The 21,073-nt window shown below is 42.5% G+C and overlaps 1 protein-coding gene across 10 annotated transcripts in view; it reads right to left on the reverse strand.

Moving 5' to 3' along the window:
* The window catches only part of sash1a (SAM and SH3 domain containing 1a), a 214,274-nt gene that overhangs the window by 41,525 nt on the left and 151,676 nt on the right, over positions 1 to 21,073 (reverse strand). For 2 of the 10 annotated variants that reach the window (XM_069515469.1, XM_069515467.1), the window contains exon 1: positions 4,844 to 5,553. The exons of 6 other annotated variants lie outside the window; for them this stretch is intronic. In XM_069515469.1, coding sequence (XP_069371570.1) covers positions 4,844 to 4,951 — 108 coding nt within the window. In that variant the 5' untranslated portion in view covers positions 4,952 to 5,553. Of the gene's footprint in view, positions 1 to 4,546; positions 4,708 to 4,843; positions 5,554 to 16,967; positions 16,992 to 21,073 lie in introns of those variants that run through there. 2 more of the 10 variants (XM_069515473.1, XM_069515471.1) reach the window with 2 other exon arrangements.

Raw genomic sequence — 21,073 nt, forward strand, 5'->3', positions numbered from 1 at the left:
TCTTGACCGGTTTGACAGATTATTAAATGTGTTGTAAGTATTTTTAGCCATTTAAAGCAGAGAGAAAGAGTATACTGCCTGGTAGGGTGCTGCTCATTGATCTGAATGTGGTTATGTATTAGTTAATTTACTGGATTTATAAGCTGTGACCTTTTTTTGTTTTAGTGAAGCTAGTCATGAAAATCTTATTTGATATATTTTGAATTATGAAGTCTCTGAATGGCCCACTACTTAAGCGATGTCTTGCTAAGTTGTAAAATATTCCACTGCCAGCATGCAAGGCTCTGATAAATTAGGTCTGCTTGCACACTTTGGAATCACTGCCAAGTCGCAGAAGCTAATCTCTTAATCAAATTACACTCAATTCATGTTTTCCACGTCATGTTTGAAAGAAAAGGGCTGTTTATTAAAAATGCACAGAGATACATTGTAAAAAGGCTGAAAGCCATTAGCCCTGGGCCTAATATGTTTGTTCTGGTCTTACTTTTAGGTTCACATTCCTGACTGCGCTGTTCATCATGCTGGGGCTCAGTTACATACGGGATGAATAGAGTTAACTATTGTTACAGGGCTGGCCTTGTGACTACTCATTCTCTTGGGGAAAGAACAATGACAACATTTTACAATAGAGCCATGAATCTGATGTAATGCTAGAATGTCTGTAGTATGATCACTTTCATTTGCTGTGAAACCTCAGGACGGGAGCGGCAGGTGGAAATTGCCACCAACTGGCTTGTGTTATGTTGTACTGGACTATTGTTTCATCAAGAAGTAAATTATCTGGAGACACCAGATTAAATCCAACTCACTAGAGATCGCCTCATCATAAAAGCACATGCAAGTAATTGACCCTTCACTCCACCCAGTTCTTAAAGATTTCGCCAAACCCAGTCTTTTTTCCTGGAATGGTAAGGCAGCGCCGCTTTTATGCCCGGCAGTTATTTAAACAAACCAGAGGAAAAAGGTGAAAGAAGTCAGATATGAGATTTATGGCTGCACATGGATCATGTTGTGTTTCCCAGCTGCGGTGATTCTGAAAAATTCTGAGGTAACTACAATGGAGAATTCCACAAAGCACAGAGCCAACAGAAGTCTGACTAAAAGATGTAGAGTCGGCCACGAGAGCCAAAGGGGGCAGACTGTTGAGGAAGGTGGGACCAGGGGCCACAGCCCAACCCTTTCAGAGAGCTTCCTGAGGATATCCGCAGCTTGAACAGAACAGTGCTCTGCCATCCCAGCAGAGGAAACCTGCCAGATCTCTGTGTGACCTCAATGATGAGACCAGCCAAGACATGGAGCAGAGAGATGAGTAAGACCCGGCAACAAAAGACCAAATTAGGCTATGATCCACAGAACATTATTTGGCAAAGACATGAAGTGGCCTAGCTAACCAAGGTTTGGCAGAGAAGGACTGAAGCATATGCAGCCTCTCTGTATGAAGTGTTGTGTAGGAGGCAGCACATCATCTAACCATATGTTTCCCAGACACAATCAAGTCTTGAGAACAGGATCCAAATCTTGGATTGAGAAACGAAGCACCGTCTAGTACATAATCAGTGTTTTCCGAAATGGACAAACTCCCACCCACGCTGTGTGAAACAAAATGCTTCAAACAGAGGAGGATTCCCTGCAGGCAAATAAAATATTTCCATTTAGTCTTGGCTTAAGATGGACTTTCAAGCAAAAAAATGAGATGAGACGTCTCTTTCAGAGAAACACAGTTGGGATAATGGATGATTGTCAGCTGTCCAGTTCTGGACCTCTACATTTCACTGAGAAATGAAACAGTTATTCCAGATATAAGAGCCAGAAGACATGTAGTGAAGATGAGCTGGAATGGATTTTTTCAGGGATCTTTACAGATGCATGCCTCAAAAATATTGTACACCATAGGCTGATATTGTTTTCTCAGTTTCCACTGAAGTAGTCTTATTGTAGCTGGTTTAACATTCAGTAAAAGTTCAGATCTGGAATGGAATTCAAGGCCAATCTCCATTGAGACTTCTGTAAATCCAACCACTTTAAACAACTACTGCTCCTGTGCAATAGAGTTCTAAAACTACCTTTGACTCTTAATTAGCTGAGAGGCTATTTACTTTGCTTCCACCACAAATAAATGACTGGCTTACTTAGGCATTCTTATTTAACACATTCCACAACAGGGCTGCTGTGTATGGTTAACCTCAAAGACAGGGGCCCCTCAGAAAAATACTGCAGACTGCAGGGAACTTTCATTTACAATCAAAACACCATCAAAACTTAGTTTCAAGGCGCAAATGCAGGCGCCATCATGCGATCGTTTTAATCCCTATCTACGATGTCACTTGAGCTTTAAGAGTACGGCTGCTGAGACATATAGGTTAGAGACAGAGTATGGTAAACATGTTGACCAGATCCTTATCAGGATGGATGATGTCCATCTGTGCAAGTATGTAGGCCTGTTCTCACATGTGGGGAGCCAAGACAAAACACATTTGCAACAGTGAATTCAGTTGCGTCAGAGGGCTTGGGGCAAACTGAGATTTAAAGGGCATTCATTCCCATATGGACTCACAAGCAAAACAAAGGCCATTGAAAGTCAGAGACCATTGGTTATATATAGCAGGTGCAGTTTGCTCAGGGAGATATGGTGGTCATTGTCATTGTGCTCAGAATTATTGTCTCACATGGTTCTTAAAGATAGGAGCACTTGTCCCTTTAAACCATTTAAATACAACTTTAAATCATTCACCTTTCTAAAGGACGGGTATTCAATTTTGTGACCTCTGATCACAAGCAAAGAAACTGCAGAGAATTAATGTTTGACAAGTTGTCATAAACTGCAACATTTAAAGGTACAGTGTGTAGAATTTTGTGATATCTAGTGTTGAAATTGCATATTGCAGCTGAACACCCCTCACCTCACCCTCTCCTTCCAAACATGAAAGAGAAACTGTGGTAGCCTTTAATTGTCATAAAAACTCAAAAGGTGTTTAGTTGGTCCAGTCTGGACTAATCTAAAAAACATGGCGGCCTCCGTAGAGAGGGTCCCCTCCATGTAAATATAAAGTATTTAAATATAAAGGCTATTTTCTGGGGTAAAGAAAACTATAATTCATACAATTTAGATGAAGCAAACTAGTGCAAACATCATGAGGATTATTCTACATTAAATTCCTGCCAATAGTTCCCTCTCACCTAAATCTTACACACTGGACCTTTAAACAAATTGTGCCTGCATGTAGCTGATTAACAGAAGTCACTCTGAAAATCCACCAATTGAAAGCAAAACTGACCTGTTGAACTTTTTCAAGACACTGGCTCGGAGCAGCCAAGAACACCAATCAAGGTCTTTACATTCCCACTTCTAGTTTATCTGTATGGTTTTCATGGTGGTCACAGTTAAGCCTTCCCAAGAACTGAAGGCATAAACGTGTAAAGTGATACTGCCCGAGGAACAAGCTTCCAACAAAAGCTGAGGTCACGGATTTCTAAATTATGTGAGAGAGCGCCATGTCTGCTGGCACGACAGATAAGGATTTCAAAACAACTTCTGAGGATGATCTACGATGTTAAGTGGCTGGACGGTTCATTTTACATTTAAAAATAAATGTAAAATGAACCGATGGACAGATGACTTTAGGACGACACATACAAAAGTTTTCAAAAGGTTTGTTGTGTCTGTGATTCAGTTCAAGAAGCTTCATTGATGAGCACAGACTTTGCAGACATTTGTCTCCAGAGCAATAAATCCAGGTAAATTACCAGGCGGGGAGCCAGATCTCCCACCCAGTGTCAGAGGCCACATCCCCCACCTCTCCTACACACACACACACACACACACACACACACACACACACACAGACAAACCATTCACATCTTCAGTGCCAGACCAAACCAAATTAACACCTCCGTCTTTTTAGCGGACTGGAAGTGACTGCAACACATTTGGTCAGCAGATCAATCAGATCCAATGGCCTGTGAAAAAAAGACCAGGGCTGCTTTTGTCTGCTGAACAAAAGAGTAGTGTTGCAAAACTAATGTGTGGTACTGCGATACACAGCATCTCCAAAGTCCCACAAACATTTAAAGGATCAAACACGTGAGGCCAAATCTGACTCTTTAGACTGAAATAAACAGAAGTTTACAAAGAAAACCGAGCAATCAAAATGTCTGGTGATGAAGAGGAGCAGTAAAACGAATATAAGAACTTAGACTATTAAAATCCTGATTAGGTCGATTTGCTACCTTTACCCTATTAACCATAACTGATCCAAAAACCATTAAGGGGAACTCCAGGAAATCCAAATGTGCATCATTGGCAATAAGCACCTAAAATATTCAGTTCTCTAAAAGTGCATTTACTTGAAAAAGATCACAGTTGAAACTAGAGAACAAGTCTGAACCTCTGGCTGAGCAAAGCTCAGGTGACCTCATCCAAAAGGAACAAAGCAGCATGGATGTGCACCAGATACACAGCAGCTGCACAAAACGTGCAAAGAAACCAAACTATATGCACAAACATGCACACAACTACACAAGGTTAATCTTTCAGTGCATTACATACCAACTTCTCATTCGATCCCCCCTTTTTTTTGCATCAAGGTCCCACCGGCTCACAAGCAGCATGAACCCTGGTCACATGAATCCAAGACCACATGTCAAGTGCTGCAGCCTGAGAAACGTGAGTCTTTAAGGACGCGCTCCGGGTGTCTCTGAGAGGCGTGATTTCCATGCACCCACCGGTCCACTACACAACCACTCAATAGACAAATCAGTGTCGACTTTGAGGATGAGGGTGAAAACTCTCGGTAAGTTGTGAATCTATCACCGTGTCACCCCTCCCCCGAAAAAAACAACTTACCAGCATCCCCATAACATCCGTCCACAGTTGGGAAAAACTGTCCGACGCAGCAGCGCTCTCAGCCCGCGGCTCATCTGGAGGCGGACCGGTCCCCTGATCACCCTCCATACTGCTGCGAATAATTTGTGTTCGAGTCCGACCCAATCTGGTGGGAAAGTTTGAATCCGATCCCACGGGCTGGGGCCCCGATCACCAGCGGTAAATAAGTGCCAAGGCTGCTCCTACACAAAGTTGCCTCTGGCGCACCGGTGAAATGCTCCAACATGGCTTGGCACGATCCGGAGTTTGGTGCGTAAATCTCGTCCCGACATGTTTACGAAGCTCCCACGATAGGTTCGTGCGTTGAATTCAGATTATAAACAGCACCCAGATGACAGGAGGAAAGAAAGAGGGGCCTCCCTAAGTTGTGTGGGACCACAACAGGTCATTCGTCTGAGGACTTCCTACAGCGGGGTGTTCCCTGCTCAACAGTCCGTTCAGCACAGATCCCAGCGCCGGGCACAAACCAAAGTGCCCTCCCCCTCTCAATTACACCTTGGTCGTTGAAATTGACGAAAAAAAGTTCCTGGAAAGTTTTCTGAATCCCTAGATGAGTGACCGAAGACTGTGTGAACTAGTGGAGCGAGCGCAGCTTATTTCCATGAAATATTTGGAGTGAGAGGACGCCCGGAGCACAGAGCAGATCCTCCAAACCCTGCGCCTCCCCCTCCTTCCACCCGCCGCCTCTCCCTCTCCCTCTCTCTCCCTCTCACACAGACAAACCAAACACACACACCCCACTCATGAATTAATAATATTCCAATTAGGAATTATTACTTGTACCAGATTTCCATATCTCTTGTGCCTTCTGTGAACTTTGAATTATGTTTTTGATATTGTCATATATTCTTTAAAATTCTTTAGTGGAGCACGTGAAGTTCATTTAAGTGAAAACTTTTTTATCTACTGCTGACAAGGCTTTCCACCAATACGTCTCTGCAGCCACGCAGGGGATGAATGGGGATTGTGAACAAAGCACATTCTCCACACAATTGTATGGAAAACAAAAAAAAAGCGTATGGGAAAAATGTTTTTACTGGGGTGACGCACACTGGGCTTCATTTCTGGACAAAAAGCTGGACAGTAACACAAAAAAAACAACAAATCTCTGATTGTACCCATTTAATATGAGTAGGTTTATAGTTTTTAAGGAAGGCCACTTATTCAGAAAAGACAAACAGATGGATTATAATGCAACAGCTCTCTGGGCCGCAGATCTCATTTGAATACAAGCAGGATAAAGTGAACCGGGTTATGTACAAGCATGAAATCGCACAGCTATCTTGTCTGATCAGCCGTTTGTTATGCTCCGCCAGCAAGCTACTCTATTGTGATGAGGAAGTCCAGACACTGTCCCTCTCTCTCACTGTTATTGTCAGGAGCACATTTTCTCAGCAGCTGCCAGGTCTCGTGATTGATGCCAGAAGGAGCAGAGATATATGGAGTCCCTCAGACTCTCCTCCCTGTGGTTTCAAAGCCCCAGATCTAAAACACTGCTTCACCTGCTGTTTGCCAAACTGGGCCGATGACAGCACGTGCACACATGTCGGAACGCAAGAGTAACATAACCATAGAGGGGGAAAAAAGGCCGGAGCAGAAAAAATCATGTTAACTCCACATTCCTATCTGTAACCATGTAAAAGGTGATCAGTTACACAATAATCCCCAAAGCTACAGTTTCACCTGTAGTGTAAGCAGATATGTGATAGGAGGCCTCCTGTGGATTAGGCAGGGTGCTGAAGGAGTCCCACGCATGACATATTTGCATTTTTATTTTATTTTATTGGTAATCTACATGATTGATTTATGATTTTATCTTATTATTATGAAGAATTCTGTTCCTAAAGACCTGAAGTACGAAGCTACAGCCAGTAACAATTCATAGTTTGCATGCAGACATTTGCAGATTTGCTCTAAATATTCATTGTTATAAACAGGATTACACAAAACCTACGGGACGGATTACCACAAAACTTTATGGAAGGATGTGGTATGGCTCAGGGAAGGAGCAATAAAATGTTGGTGTGGCTCTGGATCAGGGGGCAGATCCAGGATTTGTTTCCCAAATTTCTTTTAAATTGTGAGATAGCTCTGCAACAATTTCCTTGATTTCTCAGTTAATAATTTATATTTTTGATAATAAAAAAAAAATCAGGCAAATACAAATTTGGATGAACTGAATTCAAATATGGTTAGACGAGGGGACCGGCGGGCCTTGTCGGAGGTTTTTGCTCCACTGAGAGCCTGTCTAGACGAGTAGACATTTTGACCAAATGATGGCTCGGCAGAAAAACGTCAGGGGATCATGTTTTTCATTTCCAATAATCCAATACTTCAATAAATCAGGGGATCATCAGCGTCACTAGGATTCATTCTCTGAGGACCATGACGGTCTGTACAAAGCGTCATGGTAATGGATATATTTATTATTACTATATTCATTTTGTTAGTGATATGTTTCAATGTGGACCGACGCGGTGGATTCACGACTGCTGTAACACAGTTACAGATCCAATTTTGATAGTTCATGGTTAGTTTTCAGTTTCTCTCTTTGTTGGCACTGATTATGACATTTTAAACAATATCACGGTTCAAAGTGTGTGTAGGTGCACACTGACTTTCACAGGCCTCGGATGAGCGGCAGCTGTTCAACAGTGTCCTGCTTACAGTCTAAACACACAGAACACACGCGCTCGCACAAGGGCGGCCTTGTTGGCCGGCGAGTCGACAGCATCGGGGGTCTGACCTCTGTCTGTAACCTCAGGGTGATGAGAGGAGCAAGTGGGAGGTGTGTGTCTGTGCTATAACATAACATCAGGCTCTGTGCATCTACAATACGGGGACCACGGTTTTGTGATGCACCCTCCCGTAGCTCAAACAGGGGTTTTTAGAAATCATCCAATACACACACACACACTCCCACTGCTCGATAAGCACAAACACCCTTCCTGCCAGCCAACCCCCTCCCCTTTATCCAAATACAAGACAGTGTGACCCCACCTGGAGGACGTCAAACAGAGGGGTTAAACTGTTAATGAGCAGAGGAGGAAGCCTGTTGACTCAGTGCACACTCATCAAACACTGCGGGTGTGTGTGTGAGTGTGTGAGAGTGTGTGTGTGTGTGTGTGTGTGTGTGGACACCAACTTTCCCCTTTTCTCTTCACACTAACCACTCATCAAGGTGTCATGTTGCCAGACGAGGAAACAAAAGTCGCTCGCCAGATAATTTGCTGGGTGCTAACTGCCAAATTATTACATGTTAGACGGTTCCATTTGATCTTTTTTCTTTCTATTTTTTTTTGGAGGGGGGATTCCACAGGAACATTTGGCCAGAAACGAGGTTGAAACATGTTGCATATGAATGTAGACTGGAGGATAAATCTGCAACCAATTCATGCTGCACATAAATTTGTCCCGAACTTGGGATGTGAGAGCTAAACTTATTTCATGGTTGTGAGAACGTATAGGGGCTCTGGATGATGTCATGAATATAAATCGCTCCCATAGGTTACTTTGAACACAGTCTTGAAAGCCTCAGGACTTGGAGTCCTGACTATTGCCAAGTATGTTATTTTGACACTTCCACCGTCTTTTATCTGTCTTCTTTCATCTATTCCCCCTATCTGTTATTAATCTATTATTGATCGGCTCATTGTCTTATCAGGCATTCTTCTCCTGTGCTGATCCTGTAAAGCTCCTCTGGGTTGGGGGGGAAATAACACTGTGTCATCAGGTTTGGGATGAAGCAGGAAAAACTCTTTAATGGGTGAGAGACGGAAATAATTTATATCAGACCTGTTGAAGCTGTGTCAGCCTGGGGTCGTGACGTATGACTCAAAATAAACGTGGTAGAAATAAATCCTATTTTCACCAGTTGGATGCAGGACAGATGTTTACAGGTGTTTGCTTTCCTCATTAGAATTATTCATCTTTAAAGCTTTGTAAAAGCCAAAATTCACCTAGATTAAAATCAGGATTAGGATTAAAGGGATAGTATAAGACTTGAACATGGGCGATGACAATCCTTAATCAGGGGAGAGGCAGAAGAATCGACGCCATCAATGATGCCAAAACCTCTTGAATCTCTTTTGACAAATTATTTCTTCTACATGTGTATGGCACTTCTTTACAAATATATAAATGTAAATCCAAATGAACCGATTCTTGTGACTCCTTGAGCTTCATCTATCTCACAGTGAATAACAAACTGGAAGTGAATTTATTTGAGCCCTGTAGCCATGAATGGTCAGGCCTCGAGTGGCCATAGGAAAGATGCATGAGCTGGAGAGGCACCTGGAGTCTGAGGAGAAAATGGAGATAGAGACGGAAAAAGATTGCAGATGGTGTTAATGTAAAGCAGAGCTGGACCTCCCCTGATAGTGAGAGTGACCCTTCCTGGAGGTCACTGACCCCAGGCCTTGAAAATAGCCTCTGGGGGAGTCATGAACCTCACTGACGTGGGCTGATTAACATGGCGAACAGGCATCATGTGCACCACCAACGCACTGAAGGAATGCTGTGACCTGCATGCAACACTGACATGCATATACACAGCAGTAAAAGAAAAATTTTCCAGCATGTGGACACTATTTTTTGTACTATGTAATACAAAGAGACACGTGTATTCAATAGTCTAATGTTTAAAAAGAATTAAAGATAATATAAAGGCATGGTAGGCTTTTGTTTAGATTACCATATCTGTATTTATCACTCTATCTGCACATCCTCCTCCGTTTTTCAAGTGAACATGCACAGATTTACCCACAAACCTTAATTGGATCGAATGTCCTGAACCCGTCTTAGGGTGCTACCTCTTAGCGAATAATTGGCATCGAGATTCTCACATCATTATTTCCTCTTAGTCGATCGGTCAGAGGCCTGACAGTCCCCAGGCATTTTCTTTGAACCAATCTGGATGTGAGCATTTGTTGTCCTTTATTTATTTCCGTGTGTGCATGTTTGTATGTGTTAGTAAGAGCACATTTATGTGTGTGTGTGTGTGTGTGTGTGTGTGTGTGTGTGAGATGAGTAGGCGGCCAGGCTGGTCCCACTGAGCCTCACACGCCGCTGAGTCTTGTGTGGGAGTTATCACACAAGCCCAATTAGCATGACAACTAATTACTGTTTCCTCGGTCCCCCCTCCCCCTCAGCTAAGCAAGTCATTAAATTAAATCAACACACTGGTCTTTCCACCGAAAACAATGCTTCAAGCAGTAATCAAAAATGCCTGGCGCTTGCTGTTTGTGTACTTTGGGTATTGCTTTTCATAGGGTGGTCAACCAAAACACTGGAGTCTTTTGAAAGCAGGAGACATGTTAACTCCAAATATCAACACAGGAATTGGCTGTGGGCTGGATGGAGGAGAACAAACGAGAAGAATGTGAAATAAACACAGAAAAGTGATAAACATGGGCTCAGGAGACGATTAATCAGCTGTTAGTAGCAAAGCAGGTCACATAAAAACTGAATGTGGGGAAAAAACAAGAAAAACATTTAGACTTTCAGAAGAGAGAAGAAAAGAAACAATATTTTTTATCAGCGTCATTGAGGATAAAGGGAGATTCAACTTTATCTCTTGTGCTCGACTCTCACATTCTTCTCGACTCTCACATACTTCAAGAACTATATAATAGTTTTAAATGTGCTTTCATTTGAATCAACCAAATGTGATGGACAGTACATGCACGCTGTCCAAGGTCAATTATATCACACCTCCCACAGATTCAAGCATTTCTGGGAAGTGTTTAAAAGTGGTAACGCATGCTTTCATTAACGCAGCGACCCCTCTCATGAACTATGTCCACAAAAAACCTGCTAATAGACAAACAAAGCATATTTCTGCTAAGCCCTGGATTCCCAGATTCTCCATGCAATGTACGCCTCCATAGCCATGTGGTACGTGATTGTGTTACACAGTTGTATGTTTGTGTGTGTGTGTGTGAGAGAGTGAGATTCCAGGGTGTTGTAATCAGGCGCGACTGAAAGGACAGATGCTGTTTTGGATGTGAGCGAGCTTCCAAAGAGGTGAGAGCTGCTTTGTTTTAACTGAGCACCCTGGATTTGGGTGTTTTGGAGTTCAGTGAATATTTGCAGGGATGTGTGCATGTGCTGTCATTTGTTTGCGTGAGTGAGTCCACAGAGACGGACAATGGGGATATGTTGGTCACATCGGAACAGCGGTCATGACATTGGGCTGGCAGCTGTGTTGGTGTCAGGGTGGCAGTGCCAGGCTGACGGCCGTGTTACGACATGGATGGAGCATGTGAGTGCTCCACAATAAACTGCTATTCAATGCTGAACAGAATACTACACAGTGTCCTACCCAAGAAAAACAACTGTTACTCTCCTGGTGTTTTAATTATAGGACTTAGAAAATCAAACTCACAAAAAATATCTTAACTTAACTTTTCAGAAATGAGACTGTTTGTGTTAGTTCTTTTTTCAATCCCCACCCACGTATTGTTCCCTCAACAAAATATAGGTTCTTCAAATTATTTATATTATTGTGTCCTGCACATAAAATGCCCAGCCAGAAAAAGAGCAAAGAACTAAAGTCTTTTGAGTCAGTGCATCATCACTTCAGTAACTAATTAAGTAAGAAGAAGTTTATTTATATACATTTTTTACTGTCTTATCGACCTATCAAAGCACTTTACAGTACTTTATCACATGCAATTCACACTGTAGGTGCAGCCGTCAATTTCGTGCTCCAGTGTCATGCCCTTCACTTCGGAATGCAGACTGCAGGAATCACGGATCGAACCATTTAACTTCTGATTAGTGGATGACACTCTCCACCCCCCCAGGTAAACTTTGGCCAGTGGGAGAGTATCATCTTCTAACCCTGATTACTTCAAATCTGTTTTACATTAGACTTTTGCAGCAAAAACACAATTTTCTCATTAGTCCATTGCTCATCTGTCGAGTCTCCATGCTCATGTTCTTCCAAAAATGTTGCTTCCTGTGTTTTCATCCACAAGCCTCTTTCCGAGAGTGGGGCAGTGAAATGGGACACAGTGGCGCCCCCTGTTGATGTCAAATACACAGCACTTGCAGGCCAAAGAGCACAGCCACCCCCCTGCACGTGCAGGACACAGAACTGTCTATTAAACCCTCTCGCACATCCTGTTGTGTCAAGCCAGCCGTCCGCCTCGCCATATGTTAGCCTCGGAGCTAGAAACAGTAAAAATAGGCCGAGCCCTCGCTGTTATTAACGACCACGTGTGCTGTGAACACGCCACGTAATTATCCCTTGCAGTTTCATACCAAGGTCACTTTTATAGTACTCATTTCAGGTTTATATGATACAAATACACACATTCAAGACACACACACATGCAGAGACAGGGACGTTTTGTATTTACTGTACAGTTCCAGTGCTAACAAGACAGTAGCCACTGGGGTACATAAAACTTTTATAGCCCTGTCTGGGCTTTGTAAGTCAATTCTCTCTAAACACTCTCACCTGTTGTACCAGCTAATATCCAGAGACACCGCAGAAAGAAGGATAACAAAGGTTGGTCACAAAGATTTTGGCATCGTCAATGTTTGTCGTGCAAGAGTTGTGTTTTTGGAATGTGGATGATTGTAATTAAAAGCAAGGGGATGTACGTTTTAGGGAACAAACAACATTTAGTTCCTGCAGAAGCCATGAAAGACAGAGCGTCTCTTGTGGAGTGTGGTGTGAGAGGAAATCCAGGAATCCAGGTCTGGAGATGCCACATTATCCCTGGCACACACACACATAAACAGACAGAGATATACAGCACACACTCCGCAGCCGTGCACTCACTGACACAGAATCCCGAACCTAAACTGCAAATCAAATCTAGAAAAAACAAACCCACATTTTTTATCTTTTCTGCACAGCGAGTAACGTATCATGAGCATTTACAGCTTCACTCACCCCAGGAGATTTATATCAGATTGCCAGCAGCAAAAAAAAAATCTACACTTTTGGCTGACATTTGGTTATGTATTAGATGTTATAATAAATTATTCCTATAAGCCAGCCCTGGGCCTCTCTGCGGTGCGGCCTTCTATAATTACTGTCAGCATTCACGCAGCCGTCGTATATCTCACACACAACCCACGATGCACAATCTGTCACACACACAACCGAGTCACAACAGTGGAGGAATATCAAAACCTCCAACATCATGCTGAACATATCATTCAACTGAATCCCAACGCTCTGTGCTATCGGGACTCACCCGAGTCTGTTGTTAAAGATATTGGAGCGAATTGAACCGGCACCAGAGTTAAATAGTTTCCCCATATCATAATTCACTTTCAAGAGCCAAAGAAGGAAACTGAAGTGCTCCAAGTGGAGATAATCAGCGTACAATCCTCCACCAATAACCCCAGTTGTTTGCAATTCAAGAAATCTTTCTTGTGACATCAATTTCCTGTCAAACTGAATAATATGAAAAATATATACAAAGTCCTTTTACATTTGGAATAAAGTGTAAGTTTCCAAATTCCTTGGCAAGGGTCTTATCTGTCTACTACTCCACTTTGTTCCAAGACCACAAAAATGACATGTTCGTTGGTTTAGCTCAAGAGTCGGCAGAAGCTTGAACGCAAGTCTTTTAAAATAGTTGTTTAGTTCCAGTATTGATTCACCACTGCTCTTCAGGTACCATGGAGTAACTTGCTGACTCGCTATGTGACAACTGGCTCCACACTCCGGATTCAACTGTGGTCTGACGGCATGCACTGTACATGTATGTGGCTTTGGCAGCGCACGTACAACGCCTCCCTGCTGACATCAATAACCGTTTTCTTCCAAAGTTTACACTTGACCACAGCACATTTGGCTCCTTTCAAGTTTAAGTCAAAAATAATTTATTCTACATGTTGTGACTGTGTCACTTTCTGAGATCATTGGGGAGAGAAATACATTTCACCTTTCATCATTTCGAAAAAGCGAAAAAACTTTATCCTGCAGTTTTGCATCCGGCTTGCATCCGGCATGTAGTAGGTTCCCACTGAAAAACAGCATAAATGGAACTTATTAGTAAGTAGCTGTGATGCCAATGTGTGTGTGTGTGTGTTTGTGTGTGTGAGTACTCATTTTCATTGCCTCCTTAGGACCTTTCCCAGCATAAACACTGACCTAGTCTGGACCAGTAGACTCCGTGGAGACCAAAGCACAGTTCTGATAAGGCAAAGCTTAATTTAGATTAAAGTTAGGAGGAAAGATGTGAAATGTATTTAGGTTAAAGTTAACTGGTCATGGTTAAGGTTTAGATTAGGCTGTCCACAATGAATGGATGTCAAAGGAAAGTCCTAATAAGGATAGCTGTGTATAAAAATGTGAGTGTGTGTGCATGTGTGTAGTTCAGTCTCAATCTGTCTCTGTCCGTCCGTCTGGCCGTCTACACGAAGCTCAACCACACAACACACAAACATAGTGCAAGCTCAGCTCAACCACCAGCCCTCCACTTTCACAGGAATTCCCCCCACATTTTATCCAAGTGGATCCTGCGTACACTGGTAAAATATGAACCCGGTGGCAGCATCGAGCCACAGAAACACAAAACAAAACAAAACTTGTGTACTTTCCTAATTACTTAAACAGGTTCACATGGAGACGATCGAGGCTCCGGTTGAACTCGTGGATGGATGGTGATGCTGAATGTACAAAAACTGCTGCTCATATAAAGAGAAGGGAGAAGAGAAACCTCAACATCCTAGAGTTTAATACAGTGTTTAGGTCTTTAAATCCAAACAAATAAAGGGAAATATTTCTTCATTTTTTATATTCATACTGCAGGCAATGAAGATTAAAGTACTGTGGCTCCTGATGTATTCAACCAAACTCAACAAGTTTTCATCAAAGTAAATTCAAAGGGTATTACTCGGACTGGGTAGTTGTTTCTATACTACGGCTGAGACATTACTCAAGTTCTAATTTAGAAACCAGACTAATGAAACAAACATTTGTTTCTGGCCTATCAGAACATGTGAGATGGTAAAAGGGCTTAGTGGTTACCATGGCAATGCCCTGATGCTTGGCACAAGATGTGGCGGTTGCTCCGGCCTGACGAGACCTCATTACGAGCCGATGGGGCGTCCTGTCTGTCAGTCTGTCCCCCCGTCGCTCTCTGTATCAGTGTAACCCACACCATCATGAGATCACACACAACAAACTCCACATCCATGCTGATAGATGGACAAGCGGAGAGGTCATTAGCTCTGAGTGTTTAATGGCTGCCCTTCAAGTGTAGGTTAGAGGCCAGCCAATGCACGAATAATGAACTTGCTCTGCTGCCCGTTCTCCCTTCTGGAAGAGTGGAGCGTCTCTGGAACTGGGATGACTCAGCGGGACCAGAGGCTGTATAAAGGTTAACGTGCCCACTGAGATCAAATGCAGGCTGAGTAAAAGTGAGGTTGGGTTACAGATGTTTCTGCCTGAGGGAGAGACACAGTCCTAAAGAGTGGATTCCAACTTATGGTTTCATAAGGCGAATGTTCCATAAATTCACTTCATCCAGATTCTTATTTGGATCTGCACCAAATTGCACTCACTCATAAATATCAGTCCCCTAAACATCTTTTCATCAAGTTCCATGAATCACTCACTGAGAATTCTATGAGAATCTTTTAAGATGTCCCTGACCCCTGATCCACACTAAAATGTAATGAATTTTGTCCTTGGGTCATGCCCTCCCTCTCCACAAAATTCCATGGAAATTTCTTGTTGTTTTTGCGTAATCCTGTTCACAAACAAATAAACCAACTAACAAGTCCACCGATAAACAATTTATAGTGATATAGAACAAGGACAATGCATCAAACCGTCACATTCAAGAAGCTGAAACATGCATATTTATATCTATTTTGCCTAATTAATTGCTTTAATCATCCATTACAACGTTCCTTTATGTGTCTGCGTCATTGGACCAGTGTTCAGTTGCAGAATCATGTTTGAGGACAACTACAGAGGCAGCGTTGGATCGATCTGACAGGCTGCAAAAACCTGGTGAAATACAGATGGAGAAAAAGATCAGGCAGGGTCGGGATGGTGAGAGGGATTGAAGACAGGCCCCAGGAGGACCAACAAACACAAACACACACACACACTCACAGGACGCCTGTGTTGGTACAGTTTTGTGCTGCGGGGCTTGGTGCTGAGCCCGTGCTGGCGGAGAAGATATCCATATTCTGTGATGCAGAGCTGGCATGTGGCCCACAATTGAAGTACTATTTCCCTTTCTGCCTTCTCTCCGAGTATCACTCTTACTCTTATGCACCATCTCTCCATCTTAAACATCGACATAGAACTGGCATGAAAACACAATCCTTAGAGAAATACAGTAATCAACTAAGATGACAATCGAACTGGGGATACTGCAGCTACATGGTCACAGCTTCAGACTTGAACGCCCCGGTTTCAATTACTTTTTCCTCTCTTTTCTCGACACACACATTTGTTTTAATCCCCCAGTCAAAGTCTGGAATATATTGAGGGACAGCTGCGAGATGATCTGGTCATGATGATCTCAGAGAAGAAAAAAAATATGAGCCCATATGGCTTGTAAAGGACAGACCTGAGGTTTGAAGCATAACTATTTAAAGCTCTCTATATCATATGTGAAGGAGGATTAAAAAACAAATTCTGCGTTGGAGGAGGGTGTTCTCAAGGGAGCGTGTGTGTGTGTGTGTGTGTGTATTTTGAAGAAATGTATCTTACCTCTCTGGCTCTGTTCCCAGAGTCTGGCAGGGGGATTGTGGAGCTGAGGGAATGTAGGAGGTGGGTTTGTGTAACCACAACGGAAACAACAACACCTCACGAACAGTATAGTCCAATTTAATACATTTAATGTAGTCGATTCATTTGCAATATGAACACATTTTAATTCGATCAAACACCACCAACAGAGCCACAATTATTGGTTTAAAAAGAAATCTAAACTCAAAAAATGCACCTGATGAGTCGCTGCAGAAACGATTGAAGCACATGGGCACAACCAGGCTTTCAAACCTCTGATCCACAACTACCCTGCAGTTACACACACACAAACACCGACGCTATTCCTGACATGAATATCAACATCACCAGAAAAAAAGCTTTACTCACCAAACACTGCAGCAAAACAAGATCTACAGGGATAAAGTAGGAGTGGAGCTCAGACACAACGATGCAGCTTCGCTTTGCCCTGAGTCACACTGAGCTTTTACTGTAGCCGGAATAAAAGACGGCCCGGCTTTGACACCATCTAGTTTCCAGAGTTTCAGCTCAGTCATAACCTCAACCGGTCTGTTTATGTGCACAAATGACTGGCATCGGACAGCAAGACATGTGGCGGAAACATGTTTACAGCTGTGGCCTGGGTTTCTGGGGTTATGGCGAAAAGAAAGGTGGGAAATCTGTTGTCATTGTCAGGGAATCAAAAGTGGGGTAAAGGTTAAGAAACTGTAAATTATGTTTACAAGGTTATAACATAATGAGACTAAGAGACAAAGACAGGAAGGAGAAAGGGTAAATAAGACAGAGGGGGGGTATTTGATGGGTTCCCAGGGGCAGGACAGGACGGAGGATTCAGAGTTCACATCTAGAGCAATAGCTCCCCCTGGGGCAAGTCAGTGATAACATAAGAGTGAGCTCGATGTGACTCACAAATGCCACCAAGGAGCAGGATTACAGATATTTATTAAATGAGCAATGTCGGCGTCATGCTCTGTCACCTGATGTGCACAGAAAAACATCTGTTAAAACAAAAGTGAAGGTGTTAATTTCACTGTGACTGAAGAACTGTATTATACACGCTTCCATGGCAGAAACTCACAGATTAAAGTCTCCCCCGCCCTCCCACCTCAACCTCTCCCACACTCAGAGCACACTCTGTTTTCGCTTCTGCACTTTTATGTGTTTACCATCCTTTACTTTTACGGCAGCCGTTAAACACTGACCTCAGAGTGAGATGTTAATGCGGAGCAAATCCCGAGAAGAAAAATAATTCACCCTGTGATTCATTACTGGCTCTGGATCTCTTAACACCTCGTAAGAGTTCACGATGTATTCCCACACCAACAGGTTCATGCACACGCGGGCCTGTGACGAAAGCAACGCAGCAGCAGCAGCAGCACACACATTCCTGATATGTATGGATGTGGTTGGTGCCTCCATGAATATTTTTTTCCATCCATGGCTGGTTCCACAGCTGTCCAAGGAAGAGGCAGCCGTCATTTATGGATCGACTGTTGTTTGAATCAGAGGCAAGGAAAATGGATGCTCATGCTATAACCCTGCGACTAGTGTGTCAAAGAGCAGGATCTAATGGGTTTGAATATTAGAGAAAACACACTGATGCCAACAACAAGACCATAACACGAACACGGATGCCTACGTTGCCCACTGGAAAGAAGCCACAGGACAGATGTGCCACAAACCAGAGCCCTTAAACCAAGACTGATGAGAATAACCACTGGCTTTACTGACAGGAAATACCATAACTACACCCTATTTAAATTACAGCATGCAAAACTGACCTTTTCAAGTTGTTAAATAACAATAACACTCACTGTTTGTCACCAAAATGAATTCTGTCTAACAAACACAGGCCTAATAAAGAATTTATGGAGACATTTTTCAGTGTCTGTAAATCTACATTGCTTACATTGGCGGGTGGTTTTATCCTCCGCCAGTCTTTTATTGGTAAATTTACTGGAAATGACTGAAACCAAAAGACATCTACTTCCATAGTTTTAGTTTAAAAACACAAGGATGAAACAAATGTAGAGAGCTAAATCAGCCTAAGTAGCTTTCCGATGAATATTTTACAATCAAAATGTGTGAGAAATAAAGTCATCATGGATGCTGGCTTAGTTGCATGCTTGAATTTCAGCGATTTAACCCAAAAGATCTTGATAACAGCTTTAGAAACAAAACACTGCTCTACAGCGCCCCAAAAGCTCCAGAGTTTTTAAAATTTCGTCTAGAACCACCCTCTAAATGTGCTTTGTTTCGACTAAGTGTGGTATGTTGGTCTGTGCATGTGTGTGTTGTCAAGCTGTGCGCTGCTGATTTGTGATGCCAGTGAGGGATCAGTGAATGTGGGGTTTCACAGGCTCGGGGCAGCGTTACTTGTTTGTACAGACGCTGAGTGTGAGAAAAGTCGTGATGGAGAGCACTGGCTGCAGCTGATGTGAGTCCACTGGGACTTTCCCTCTGCTGAGGTCATCCCCTCACACTCCCAACACTCGTACATCACATCTGACATCACAGGCCACGCTCTGCCAAGCCGTTGCCGTGGGCAACACAAACAGGAAAAAAGCACGAGTGTGCGTGCATGCTTGATGTTAACTTTATTAGTGTTTTATTGAGTTTGGACTTCTGCGGTTTGTGCCATATAGTATAACATTTAAGTATTATTATTATGTTTGAATACTTGCTCTGTGCCAACAAGCTCACTGTGTTTTTTTACTCAAGAGGAACTCAATCAATTGTGCAGTTCTGAAAAATAAGAAAAATGAAAGTAAAATGAAAATGCGGTGACAGTAATGCATGAGATCAACCTACAAAGAGCTAATCTCTGGGTTTGATGTGCGCCTGCATGTTGATCCGTGTAGGTGTGTGTAGGCCTACAGCTTTTTCTGTCTCCTTGCTGTGTCAGTCAATGCCTGGTGTCCTAGAAAGTGGGTCGGCAGTGCCAGCAGTAATCAGAGCTCTTTGTATCCAGACACACACACGCACACAAAAAATGACCACACGTGTGGTTACTGATCAATACTGAATTAAGGAAATAATTTACTTAAACACAAACAATTTTAGAAATAGGGCTTGAAAATGAAAAATTAAGAGAGCAACAACAACAACATCTCAATTCTGAAATAATTTGCTTACTTGCAACATCATTGATAAGATACACACATGGTTCATTCTGTGTGACCCTACTTGACTTGATTTTAAAACCAACGTTGCATGATGTCTAGTCAGGAAGCAGATTTCTTGAAACATCTGCATCCAACCCACAACTATTTGTGAAGCTGTATGTTTGTTTCTATGTCTCAGATCCCAAATCAGACTCAGATGTTATTGTCATATGTAAAAAAAAAAAAAAAATGCCTGGACGCCATATATGAATAATAACAATAAATACAAATGAAACATGCCTTTGCGACGTCTAATAAGAAAATGCCTCTCTGTAATTGGAACCAAATGTAGTGATGAATGGCTACAAGTCAAGAAGCTCATGAAAAGTGATAATGGTGGGACCTAAGGCAGGAATACAAATGATACAGATGTGGGGCAGTACACCAAAGACGCCGCAAAACTTTAAAACACAAAGTGTGCAGCAACATTTAATGAAACACATACCTACATTCCTTTGAGTGTTGGCCCGACACATCAGCAAGGACCGGACCCCATGTTTTAATCTGTCTTGCAGTGTGTGAACTAAGTTTGAAAGTACACGTGTTAAGATAAGAGGAGAAATGCAGGAGAAGTGCAGGATCAGAGAGACAGATAAGCTCTAAGAAAGAAGAAAAAAGAAGAAACTCTTTCTGTAGTCCGGCTCAGAATACTGAAGAATACATGTCTTCCTCATACATAAACATATTTAATTATAAACTAAATACCACAGATTTTTGCTTCGAATGCTAATTTGAATCTTTGTTGTTCCGTTTTTCCTATTTGCTGATTGTTGTTTCACTTCTTTAGGTTTGTGCACGATGCTTTATCCCCCCCCCCCCTGATTTATTCCTTTTCATTCATACATTCATTTCGTCCCACTCTGGTGGTTTCTCTGTCATCAGTTGGGGTCTTTGTCTTGGTCAGATTCTCTGTTTCATTGTTGGCCGCAGCGTATTGACATCACTGCTGAGTAAATGCTATTACTGTGACCAAAACAACCCGCAGCTTTGTGACCCAGCTCAACACATTTCGCTCTGATTTGTTTACGAGCACACTGTACCGTACAGCGCCAAATGACAGCACCTCATTGGCTGCAGTCTGCCTGATGAGAGTGTACTGTAGATGTAATGTAGGACACACAAACATGGCTGATGTCAGAGCAGTAAACACAATCTCAAACAGAACCATTGTCTCTACAAGTCAATATCATGTTACTTTATTATATATTTTATATCGTAAGACACATAATGAAAAACTAAAAGTGATCATACAAAACTTTGCAATGCGACGCATTGTAAGTGTGAACGCTTGATGTCGAGTTACAACGACAC

Source organism: Paralichthys olivaceus, chromosome 19, assembly GCF_024713975.1.
Source record: "Paralichthys olivaceus isolate ysfri-2021 chromosome 19, ASM2471397v2, whole genome shotgun sequence".
Classification (NCBI taxonomy): domain Eukaryota; kingdom Metazoa; phylum Chordata; class Actinopteri; order Pleuronectiformes; family Paralichthyidae; genus Paralichthys; species Paralichthys olivaceus.